The sequence below is a fragment of the Nuphar pumila genome, chromosome 6, assembly GCF_984573655.1.
Source record: "Nuphar pumila chromosome 6, dmNupPumi1.hap1.1, whole genome shotgun sequence".
Lineage (NCBI taxonomy): Eukaryota > Viridiplantae > Streptophyta > Magnoliopsida > Nymphaeales > Nymphaeaceae > Nuphar > Nuphar pumila.
Window position 1 is genome coordinate 34,718,420 of NC_143254.1, and position 13,520 is coordinate 34,731,939.

At 36.2% G+C, this 13,520-nt stretch overlaps 1 protein-coding gene across 1 annotated transcript; it reads left to right on the forward strand.

The window, feature by feature from the left end:
- The first annotated feature begins 11,628 nt into the window (after nt 1–11,628).
- On the forward strand, nt 11,629–13,115 carry LOC149834608 (transcription factor CPC-like). Its single transcript, XM_090010211.1, has 3 exons — nt 11,629–11,758; nt 12,535–12,619; nt 12,784–13,115. The coding sequence occupies exons 1-3, from the start codon at nt 11,710–11,712 to the stop codon at nt 12,872–12,874; spliced, it is 225 nt and encodes a 74-aa protein (XP_089866337.1). The 5' UTR covers nt 11,629–11,709; the 3' UTR covers nt 12,875–13,115.
- The last annotated feature ends 405 nt before the right edge of the window (nt 13,116–13,520 follow it).

The window sequence follows — 13,520 nt, forward strand, 5'->3', positions numbered from 1 at the left end:
CTATTTTTCATGTGTCTCGAGATCCCATCTTTTGTAAAGACAATGTTGCTAGATCTTTTCTCTCGGCAAGTTTTTTTAAAAAATTTCAATAATGTTTTTTCTTTGATTTTGTCACCATAGCTATTAATTTGATTAATAGTTTTAAACTTTGTAAGTTTTCACTGTCTTTTAGTGACAATGTATTGAATTCTCTCTCAAAAAAAATTGAAGCTTGATGAAATTGATTTTTTTTTTTAGCCTTGAAATTCAGCTTTTAAGTTATTACAAGCTTCTTTCAATGCGGAGGCATTCATAATTTGGGTAAGATTGATTTACTTACCCCTAGTTGTATGCCAATAAATGTCTTGGCAATTTTCTTCATGTTTTCTATTTTTTTTTCTATTTTACTGGAGTCTATGATGCAAGGGTTACGTCATCAGAGCTTTTGCCTCCAAACATAGGTACTTGAAGTTGAGAGAGATTTGCAACAAAATTACTGGTGCTTCCTACCATTTTTTTTTTAATATGGAATGTTGAGTCTCTCAATCACAACTTGATTAATTCTCCTTTAATACTTCTATGCAATGAGAACTCTGTATGTAGGCTATGATACCAAAACTTGTTTGCGCAACAAAAATATGTAATGGAATGCAACTTGGATTTACAGAAGAGGAAAAGGGCAAGCACACTAAGCAATAGAATTTTTACTAAGGCATACTAAAAGAGCAATCTTGTAGAAAATATTTTTTTCTTATAGAGACCTAATTGAAAATATGAACACACACAAGAGGTGTAGTTTTGACGGAGTAATTTTACATTAGAAGTCATGTATCAAAATCCAGTGTTTTTATGTTATTTCAAAGTCCTACTAACTTTAACCTTATTTTTAGCTTCCAAAATAGAACCCTCAAGATTTTATTCTAAAAAATCAATTAAACTAAAGGGTCTTAGTTTTTCAACGAGTCAAAAATCAGATTAATATGACATAAGAGTAGAAAGTTATGACCAAAACAAGATGACTCTTTAATAAAAATCTTGTTTTTTCAGGTAAAGCCCACTTTGAGCACATTTTGGACCACTGTTGTAATATTTGAAGAATTTTGTGAATATTTTTAATGATTATTTAAATAAAAGATCATATGATTTTTTTTGTTCACAATTAGTCTATGCTGGAAATTATAGATAATTAATGATTATTATTATTAATTAATTATATATATTTAAACAATTATTTAGGGATTTTTTTGGTAAAAATCTGATTTTTGAGGGAACTTAATCATTATTATATAACAAAATATAGCTGAGATTTAAAATCGTATTTGGATTTGGATCTATCAAGTGAACCTAATACAAGTTAAAAACTAAATTGAGTTTAGACCCAGTTGAGATCCGAACGAGATTGGATACGAGTAGGGTTGATCTATTTCGGGGTTGGGACACTGATTCAGGATTTGGGTATAGGTAACGATCTGGATAAGGATCCAGAATCATAGAAATGAGTAGGATTTAGTTTGGGTATGAATTTAGAACTTGATCTAAATCTGATTCAAACTCACAAGATATCCTACCTACCCTCTTAATTAACCCCTCCCATCTCAATCCCACCCCCCCTTACACCCTCTCCCATCCTCATCAAATCACTCTCCCCAAAACTATCATCGCTCTCCATAATTAACCCCTAACACCCCTCTCCCCTCTCATTCTCACTCATACACCTTCCTCCCCCTTGTGCTTTCTCTCTTCACTCTTGTATACTCCTCTTAAAATTGAGAGGGGTCGACTCCCTCCCGTTTACCCTTCTTCATCCTCTCTTTGCTTTCACGGTGGCACCACCACCACCGTGAGCCCTTCTTCTTCCTCCACCTCTTATTTCTTCTTCTCCTTTGGGTTTCACGGTGGCACCACCGCCACCACCACCACAACTGTGAGCACCCCATCATCGTCCTCTTCTTTGGTTTTTGTCAAGCCACCATCACCACCACCATTCTTGCTGCGATTCCACTGACCGGCAGTGCCAACGCCATTATCATCTTCTTTGGTTCACAACACCATCCACCACCACTACTGAATATTCGATCACCGAACTGCAGCACCACCACGGTGCTGCCATTGCGTAGCGGCCAGACTGATAATCACATGAAGAGGCTAAGGCAAATGGAGTCTCATAACCGAATATGTAATAAGGAGGATCACCATGAGGTGGCTAAGAGGCTAAGGCAAATGAAGTCTCATAACTGAATATGCGATAAGGAGGATCATAATGAGGTGGTTAAGAGGCTAAGGCAAATGAAGGTTATCAATAATAACCAACTCTCAAGAGGGGTTCATGGTAAACATAAAGAGCAAAAGTCCAAATATTATGGGAGGAATTCACAATAATGATATATAGAGAGAGTCCAAATATGCTTGAACTATCTACTTGTAAAAACTATACACAGACTCTCAATAATGGAACCTACTCAAGTCATCGAATTAAGTAAAGTATGTAGTCCGTGGATGTAGGTGATCATAAACACCGAACCATGCAAATCATGTGTAGTAAGTTGCACTTTCTATTTGTTCTCCTTTGTTTTCATGGTATCAGAGCTCTTTGCCTGGTGAGGGTATTTTTCTCATTATTATGGCTGCTATCTTAATCAAGTCGGCTTAATCGGTGAAATATCCATACCTGTTTAACATGAATGTCACTAATTTCATGATAATCAGACTCAACTATAACAAATTTCTGTTATGGCAAACTCAATTTCTTGGTCTTTTTAAAAGCCAAGACATGACATGCTTCCTTGATGGGGAATACCCCACGCCGCCTCAATACATACATACTCCAATGGGTGCTGCTATGAATCCTAAATACATGACATGAAAGAAATCAGACTGTTTACTGTGATGATGGATTACTGATACTCTTGCAGAAGAAGTCCTTGGAATTGTTGTTGGACTCTAAACCTCTTGAGAGGTATGAAATGCTCTGATAACCTCCTTCACCCATGTATCTAAAGAACATGAGTTCTTGCTTGTTCAAAAGTTGCAACTGCATCGAAAGAATGAAATGCCTATAGTTGATTATATAAATAGCTTCAAAAATATATGTGATGAGCTTGTAGCCATAGGCAAGCCTATTGATGATGACACCAAGGCGTTTTGGTTATTAAATGGGCTTGGAGTTAGTTATGAATCGTTTGTTACAACCATGCTAAAGCCACCAACCCCATCATATGCATAATCCAACGGGTTGTTGCAAAGTCATCAAACCAGATGTGATCTTTATGAAGGAGTTATCCACTTACCATTTTTTAGTCAAAGAACTGGAAATAAAAAATATTGATACTCCTACAAAAAATAATAGTTTTCTTCAAAAGGTCATGAGTTTACTCAATCAGGTCAAACCATAAATCGTTGAAATAATTCAGCCCAAAAGAAGCCTTTCAATGGTCAAACAATTAATCAAATTCAATAAAAAAATGAAGAAAAGGGCATGACCTGCCAAATTTGTTTCAAGCCGAATCATAATGTTATCAATTGTTGGCATCGATTCAATCAGGCATTTCAGGTAGAAGATATTTCCCAAGCACTTGCAACATTAAAACTCTCTGATGGTCAAGATAATGCATGGTTTCTAGATACAGGAGCCACTGCCCATGTTACTTTAGATGCATGTAAACTTGACAATCCTAATAAGTATTACGGTTCAAAAAAAATTATGATTGGTGATGGCTTTAAACTTGCTATTACTCACACGGGAGCAACAAACTTAAAGGTTGAAAGCAAATAATTGATTCTTAAAAATGTTCTTGTTGTTCCTGAAATTAGGAAGAATCAAATTTCTATTAGCCAATTAACATTTGACATGCCTTATTTTTTTGAGTTCTCGTCTAATAGTTTTTTGGTGAAGGATCAAGCCAACAACAAGGTGGTGACGGGCAATAGAATCAGTGACCTGTATGGAGTCACGTTGGAGAATAAACAAGTCTTTTATTCTACACGGTTCTGATATGTTAGCAAGGATGTCTGGCACGTGAGACTCAACCATCCCAATATGCAACTGATTGATTTTCTAGTTAAAAACAATTTTATTGAGGTAATCACACAAAATAAGTTTTTATCAGTATGCTCGAGTTGCTAAATGGGCAAAATATGTAGGCTATCGTTTCTTCAAGTTGAACATTGTTCTCAATCGTTTGACAAGGTTCATTGTGATTTGTGGGGACTGACACCCATATCTTTTTTTCAACAATTCAAGTTTTATGCTATATTTGTTGATGAATATTCCAGATTCACATGGTTTTATCCGTTATAAGCCAATTTGAAACTCACAGAAAAATTTATTGAATTTCACAATTTGGTGATTACTCAGTTTAAAAAAAAAATCAAAGTGTTTCAAACCGATGAAGGAGGTGAGTTCCATAGCCATGTGCTGGAAAAATATTTGAAAAAAAAAATGCATTAAACATATTAAAGCCTGTCCAAAAATGTTAGAACAAAATAGAATGGCAGAGCATAAACATCGCTCTATTACTGAACTAGGATTAACTATGATTTTTCATAGTAATATTCCAACACGTTTTTTGGGTGGAAGCCTTTTCCACGGCTATGGTTGATTAATAGACTTTCATCTCCAAATCTTCATATGAAGTTGCCATTTGAGTTGTTAACAAGAAAACAATCAGATTTTTTATGCCTTAGATCATTTGGTTGCATATGCTTTCCCTATATTAGAAACTACAATAAGAATAAGTTTGAACCACAGTCTCTACCATGTGTATTTTTGGGATACAATGAGTTTTATAAGGGGTACATGTGTCTTTACCCTCTTATTGTCCATGTTTTTATATCCAAACATGTTGTGTTTGATGAACATGTTTTTCCATATAGAGCTCCTGACAAACTGTTTGCGTCTATATCTGACAATTGAAGAACTAATAAGTTTTATTGATGCAAACCATTGCCATTAGGATGATACTTTTATGGTGAAAAGGTGCATTAATGATAACCATCTAACTAGTGCTCTCCAAGATAACACATCTAGCCTTCTCACTGAGAGTCAAAATGATTCTCAAAATCTTGATAACCATGAGATCCATTGAAATTCGATTTCTCTTGAGCCTAATGTTCAACTGGAAGAAGGTGTTATTCAAGTTACAGATTCCAATGTTGTTGGGACAAATGTTCAGAACATTCATTCTATGGCCACATGGTCAAAAGAAGGAATAATCAAACCAAATCCTAAATATTTCTTGGCTCTATCTGTTTTACTGGAACAAAAAACTGTTAATGAGGCTTTGAAAAGTTTTGACTGATGTCAAGCTATGGAAGAAGAGTTGCTCGCATTAGACCAAATTGACACATGGGCTTTAGTTCCTCGCACATCTAATATGAATGTGATCGGGAGAAAATGAGTGTTTAAAATAAAAATTAAAAGTGATGGAAGCGTAGAACACTTTAAAGCTCGTTTAGTGGCTAAAGGGTTCAGTTAAATACCTGGAGTCAATTTTGCTAAGACCTTCTCTCCTGTCATACAACCTCCATCTATTTGAAATGTTCTAATAGTTGCTTTTGCCTATAAATGAGATATTAGACAGTTAGATGTCAAGAATGCATTTTTACATGAGTTTCTGACTCAAGATGCCTATATTGATCAACCCCCTAGGAATCGTGATAAAGATAAACCTAATTTTGTGTATAAATTAAATAGAGCTCTGTATGGATTGAAACAAGCTTCATGAGCTTGGTATAACAGGTTTGGTATATTTTTGTTCTCTATGAAGTTTTATTCCAATGTTGTTGACTCATCTCTATTTATTTATCAAAGTCATCTTGGGACAATGCTTCTTCTACTTTATGTTGATGCTATTATTCTCACAGAAAACAATCTCACCATGTTAAATGAGTTTGTTAACAAAGTTAGCCATGAAAGATCTGTGCTATGATCTTCACTACTTTCTGAGAATAGAGGTTCATCGCTTCTCTCAATACCTATTTCTAAATAAAAAATGGTATGCTTATGCTTTATTAGATTGTGCTTAGATGCTTGGCATCAAGTCTGTCTCCAATTTTATGGTGTCTAATCTTTGTCCTACAAAAGAAAGTGAAAAATTATTCCATGATTGCACTTTGTATAAAAGTCTGGTTGGAGGGTTACAATATTTGACATTTACTAGACCAGGCATCTCATACAATGTAAATTATGTTAGTCAATTTATGCAAAATGCCACTGAGTTTCACTTTCAAATGGTGAAAAGAATTTTGCGATATATTCATGGAACCATTGAGTATGAAACCCCGTTATTGGCTAATACTTCAATTTAGTTATATGCTTTCTCTTATGCGGATTGGACAGATTGTCTTCTTACCTGACGGTCCACCACAAGCTTTTGCACCTTCCTTAGTGCCAATTGCTTATCTTAGAGAGCTAAGAAACAACACACAATGGCTTGTTTCAGCACTGAAGTTGAATACAAGGCAATGACATCGACTGCAATAGAACTTACATGGTTATCGTTTATTCTTTGAAACATCGAGATATATTTATCTGAACCACCTATTCTATTTTGTGACAATCTTTCAGCTCTTCACGTGACCATTAAACAGACATTTCATTCTCGCATGAAGCATGTTGATATTGTTTTTTACTTTGTTCGGAAAAAGGTAACCTGTGGCAGTCTTATCACTAAGTTTGTTCCTTCGTCACAACATGTAGCTTACATTTTGACCAAAGCTTTCCCTCATATTATCTTTGATCGACTTCATAGCAAACTCTGGCTATGGATTCACCTCAGCTCGAGTTTGAGGAGGAATGATAATCACATGAAGAGGCTAAGGCAAATGGAGTCTCATAACCGAATATGCGATAAGGAGGATCACAATAAGGTGGCTTCTCATAACCGATATACGATAAGGAGGATCATGATGAGGTGGCTAAGAGACTAAGGCAAATGGAGTCTCGTAACTGAATATGTGATAAGGAGGATCACAATGAGGGGGCTAAGAGGCTAAGGCAAATGAAGGTTATCAATAATGAATCTCTTGATAACCAAATGAAGGTTATCAATAATAACCAACTCCCAAGAGGAGTTCACGTTAAACTTAAAGAGAGAAAGAGAGTCCAAATATTATGAGAGGAGTTCATGATAATGATAGAGAGGGAGAGAGAGAGTCCTGATATGCTTGAACTATCTACTTGTAAAAACTATATAAAGACTCAATAATGGAACCTACTCAAGTCGTCGAATTGAGTAGAGTGTTTGGCCCGTGGATGTAGGTGATCATAAACACCGAACCACGCAAATTGTGTGTAGTAAGTTGCTCTTTCTATTTGTTCTCCTTTGTTTTCAATCTCATAGACTTCAAGGTAGGGTCTCACTACGACAACTCGTATATTTGTACAGTCTTACTTCATGCTCGAATAACAAACTACGTATGTATGAGTTTTTATGTTGAAGCTTTTATACTCAATTACCAACTTTTCTTATGATTACAAGCTTGCACATGTAGTTATGAGCTTTCACATGTAGTTATGAGCTTTCACATGGGGTTGCGAGCCTTTACATATATTTATGAGTTTTTGCATTCAATTGTGTACTCTTGTATATATATTTACAAGCTTTTGCATGTGATTATGAATTCTTACATAGATTTATGAGCTTTTGCATGCGATTACAAATTCTTGCATATATTTATGAGCTTTCGCATGCAGTTACAAGTTTTTGCATATGTTTACGAGCTTTTGATATTGTCTACTTGAAATTATGAGTTTTTTGATGATGAATGCATAAATTACGTATGTATATGAAATTTATGAGCTTTCTTTGCATGCTTGGTTTTACGCACACTTGATGCAAAAGGGTACGATAGGTATTCCAAGACTTGCTCAAGTCTTTCATAAATAGCCTATCAGTCTACTCAGAAAATCTGGGATGCCCCGACTCGATGACTTTGAAGTTCAGGTATTGTTTTTTCTAAAATACATGTTTTGCCCAAATTGACTTCCCGATATGCCCTTGAATGTTTGTAACTATAAATACACATCTCTTGTGATATGAATTGAACAGTTAAAATCCACAAACTATATTGAGTAAGTGGATTCTTTATCATGTTATAAATGTTGCAACTATGATGATCACGATATGGAAAGAGGTTCATATAGAGCATGCTATTTTGAAGTGTTCTCAGGCATGCAAGGCATGCATATACATGCTTGTGATGGGCTTTTGGTTCAAGAAAACCACTGTAGCTAGCATATGTGGCATGTGGATTATTGCTCGTACTATAAGGCATCAAGGCATGCATGTACGTATGGTTGCTCATGGAGAGCTGGTGGGCATTACGACCCTATGGTGCGAAAGGCATTCGATTATATATAGAAAATCACATGTACACTAAAAATTCTAGATTGCCTTACTGGCGAGGTGCTCATATGGACTTAAGGTGTCGGAGCAATGCTAAACAGGTTGAGTACCTATGAATGATTCATAATGTGGTCGTTACTCAAATTGAAGTACTTCAGTTATTGAGCTCTGATCTTACCTACTGGTTAAAATCACATGAAAAAAATAAAATTTCTTTAATAAGATAACTTTGTAACTTATTCAATTTTATAGTCTGCCTTGGAGAGAATATGTGGTACAACTCAGTGGCATATTATGATTTGTGGGAACAACATGTCCCCATTGATTCTCAGTCACTCAGAGGTTAGATGGTCAGTCTACTAATTTTGTCGTAGGTGGTAAGACTCATATACTTCTACAAAAGGTCAGGTTGCATCATTACTTTCTCAATTTGAGGGACCCGCCTTTGGAGAATCTCCTAGTCATTATACCATCTCCTTTGGAGCTGATTCAACTAGTCATTCAAAGTATTCAAAATACCCATCATCTTATGTGTACCCATAAGTAGGCTAAAATATCGAAACAAAGATGAAAATATGCCTTATTAAATACAAAACATTAATGGCTGCATGTTATTGGTATCACAATATTCTTGGTAAGTCTCTTATGCTAGCATGGTTGGGAAATGTAATAGTTATGGCATGGGTTGATAACTCCCAATGGGTTTAGGTATGCCTGATTAATACATATCGTGTTTGCATGATTTGAGTGCATGCTTTAGTGCTTACTTGTATATTTTAATTCCCTGCAATTATGTGATGTTTTACTTGACAAACTTTTACAACTCTAAGCCATTTTATGGGTTTATAGTTGATGAGTAGCTGCTAGAGACGATGATGCAACGATATCATGGATCCACTCAGTGTCTATTTGCTTCTTAGCACATTTTTGATGTTTTGAATATATATTTTTGTACGAAACTATTTTCATTTAAATCTTTGGTTTTTATCATTATATGCTTGAATGAATGTGTGGAGATTCAGGCCCAAATTCAATACATTTGAGAACCCAATCATTTTGGCTCGACACTTTACCTGTAACCCGCCCAACATTTGCTAACTTAGGTATTTTAAACCAGCTTTTTTTGCTAAGCTATCGATCTAACACTAAAAGAAATTATCTGCTTCAAAAGTTTTAAATTTTTTATTTTTTTTTTCAGTTAAAAATTTTGGAGCGTTACAACTATAACAGTGGGCTTTGATAATTTACTTAAAAGATGAATTAACCTAGATGATGTTATATTTCTAATGCATCAAAAATCACTTTAAACAAACATACATATAGAAAGTTATGCCCAAAAAAAGTTAACCAGTCACGCTTATTTTGATCAAATATTTTTACATCAATCAGATATTGTCGTTAAGAAAATGCTGATGACAATAGGATTGTAGTTAGCATTTGTCATTAGCATTTTTTTCATTTAGTGTCGTCACTATGCGTCAAGCAAGATGAGTTCGCTACATCAGCATAAAGTGAGTCACCTTCCTTTCTGTCATTAGATTTCTTGTTTGTCTTTTCATCAATTTAAGGATATGGTTGAGTTTCTTTTTTGTCATTTGATTCTTTTTCTTTAGATATTTCGTTCTGATACTTATCAATCGGATAGCAAAAATCAAAACCATATCCAGATCCAACTTACTAAATACAATTAGGGGTGGGTAACGGGCTGGGCAGCCTGATGAGCCAAGCTGACCCAACCTGCAATGGCCAGGGTTTGGGCCAAGGTTTTAGGCTCGGGTCCATTAGGTACCGAGCCGAAACCCCACCTATTATATACGTGGGCCAGCTCGATGGGGCCTGGGTTATTTATTAATTTTTAATAATATAAAATTTTAAAAAATTATTGCATAGTAACTTTGGTAAATATTACTATTTACCTAATTAGATAGGTTAATTTTATGAAAACTAAAAAGATAATTATTTGGGTGCATAAGAAGTTGAGAACTTGTTAACTATTACTATTTACAAATAAATTTGGGTCAGGCCGGTTTGGATCTGGCCCACTTCAGATTGGCCTGTTGGGGCAATGGGTAGGGCCATGGGCTGCTCTTCAAACCCGAGCCCTTTAAAAACCGAGCCATCTCCAAGCCGGGCCGCACTTAAAGCCAAGCAGGCCGAGCTCTAAATGGGTCCAGGCCGGGTTGGCTCGATTCCCACCCCTGAATGCAACTAATCTGAATCAAATGCATCTAATTGGATATATAAAATCCGATTCATAGACATCTCTAATTTCGAGTATTGAATCCTTGATATCCTTCAATTTAAATGCTTTAACTTGACCCGTCTAAACAAGTGTCTGTAACGCTGAAACTGACCCTAAGTCCATTTTGTTAGTGAAATTTGAAACTTAGTCAAACTAACTTAGTTTAAGAACCATGTTTATATTGCATGAGACCCTGATTAATGAAGAAATCTGAAAACAAGATTTTGTTAAGTTGGACAATTGGCAGGGGGGCCCGTGGGTAGCCTGAATGGGTCAGGCTTGGGCCTAGTTTTTGGAAGAAGGCCGGAGTCGAACTGGGCTTAAGCCCGACCTGATAAAATCACAGGTCGTGTCAGCCCACAGGCTATATATATATATATATATATATATATATATATATATATATATATATATATATATATATATATATATATATATATATATATAGAGAGAGAGAGAGAGAGAGAGAGAGAGAGAGAGAGAGAGAGAGAGAGATGTGATTCAAAATATGGATCTATTGGATTTCATCTATTCTTTTGCATTTTTTATTTTTTTGCTAAAAGAGCCTGTAAATTCAAGAAAAAAAATGAAAAATATTGTGAATAATGAGAGAGCTTGCAACCTAGCCGGACCCGGTACGAATTAGGACTATAGGACTAACCGGCAGGCGATAGGTTTTGTATTAGACTCGAGCTCAACCCGAACCTAGCCCAAGTCCAACCCGAATGGTCATTAATGGTCTGGTCAAACCTGTACTTTAAATGCGCTGGACTGGCTCACCCGCCCATTGTCCAGCCTTATCCAACAGCATCATCTTTGAATGAAGCATAAAAATCCAAAACTAATAATAGCAAGGGTTTTTGAGATAACCTACACATGCATTTGTTGTTTGTGATGGTAGGAGGGGGAACTCCCTCACCAACTTTTACCTACTTTTCAAATGTTGAACGCCCTCCTCAGCTACCGGTCATCCCCCTCCTACCATCCATTCTCTTCCATTAGAAAGAATGTCTCCAATTCTAAGGACTATATAATATTGTTGATGTCCCTTTGGCCTGCCACACTTCCTCTCGTAGTGCAAAGTTGGTGGCAGAATCTGTGATTGGTAATTAAAGCATTAGGGTTACCATTCTTTTAGAGTCCATGGCTGATACATACAGTTCTTCTCAAGATACTTCAGTGTTTTCCCAAGGTACCCATCTCTCTCTCTCTCTAACATCTGAGAAAGCCATCATGTCCATGGTATTCATATGGAAAACTTACAGGGCTGAATAAGAGCTAAAATGGGTTTAGCAGCTTTCACTGGTTTCTTGGGAGTTTTAAACCCCACACCCGTTTCATACTTCGATAAATGTTTGCGATTTTCAGCCTTGTTCGCATGGATCACATTTGGTACATCTATCCAGTGGTCATAATTGTTCATTTAGTTGTTTATTGCTACGGTTTTAAGTTTGAAAAACATATGTGGTCCTTGGGCTGTACAATTAGATAGTTCTGACATAAGTTGGTGCATCTTTAGAGAATGGGGCAAGCAAACTTATATTTTAAAACTTAGAAACCTCACATGGCTGGCAATATCTTTGTGTCTTTTGGGCACCAGGGTCAGGTGCAATGTGATTGCACGCTTTTAGTATGCTGCTGCACCGGATCACTCTCCATCTTTGTGATACAGTCTGTCATCTGTGGAGCCCAAACAATGATTAAGGGTGGCCATGTGCAATAGCACAATAACAGTGTGCATTTTCATTGCACCTCATCCTCCTCGTCTTTTGGGCCACAAAGTGGATTGCCACCGTATGGAAATCACCATTTTTACAGTTTACAGAGTTTCGCCCTCTAGGTGGAAAACAGCAATGAGAAAAAATCTTGGGATTTTTAAATCTTCACTCATATGAGAGAGAGACAGAGAGAGACTAAAATATGCAAAATATGCTTCATTTGTCATATGGGCAATTGAATTTATTGCAGAGGAAAGCAGTCAAGATTACAAGCTGGAGTTCTCCGAAGACGAGGAAACACTTATTGCAAGGATGTTTAATCTAGTTGGACAAAGGTGAACTTGTTCTTCATCAATTACTTGCAATTAAATGTTTATTTAACTTTCTTCTCTCAAGTTAAATCTTTGTCACCAACCAAAGATAAGCTATTTAAAGAGCAAGCATCTTGAACTTAAATGTTTCAAATAATTAATCTTCTAAATGCCATTAATTAATGCAGGTGGTTCCTCATTGCTGGAAGAATCCCTGGTAGGACTGCAGAGGAGATTGAAAAGTACTGGACTTGGAGGTATACAACAAGTGAACAGTAAATGGGACGCCTGGTTTGGTGCATGAAGTGTGTTCGTTTCTTTTGCTTTTGTATTGGCGTTGGTGGGGAGGGTGGTGTGACTTTTTGTTATTCCTGCTGCGTGTGAGGAGGTGGTCTTGGTGTTTCGTGGGCCTTCGAAGTTTTGGGCGTTTACACATGTAAATATGTAGAACTTTAGTCTTGTCTTTGATGTGGTACCTGACAAAAGAGTTAAATGAGAACTTTAAAACTTTGTGCATCAACTAGTTTACAAGTTTATGTGCATGCTCTTAAATTTTTTGTTTGGTCATCATCATTTATTTGCAAACAATATTCATTCATTCAAGTGAAACACACACACACACTAGGGGTGTCCACCGGTCGGATCTGGTTCAGACTCAGGTGGAGCCGAACCCGGATCTGATTTAAGGTTCTGGTAATAAGTCTGGTTTTGAGTCCAACAGACTCATCACAAGAGAAACCATACTCGAGTCCTATAAGGATCACATAAACCAGACCCAAACTATACTCAGTAAAACAATACTTTTTTTTAATCTTTTTTACATTAAAAAATTACAGATCTTAATCGGAGCTTGGGTCAGCCCCGGGTCTAATATGAAATTTTACAGATCATACTCGGCTCCATATATTAATCGGATCGTTTGTGT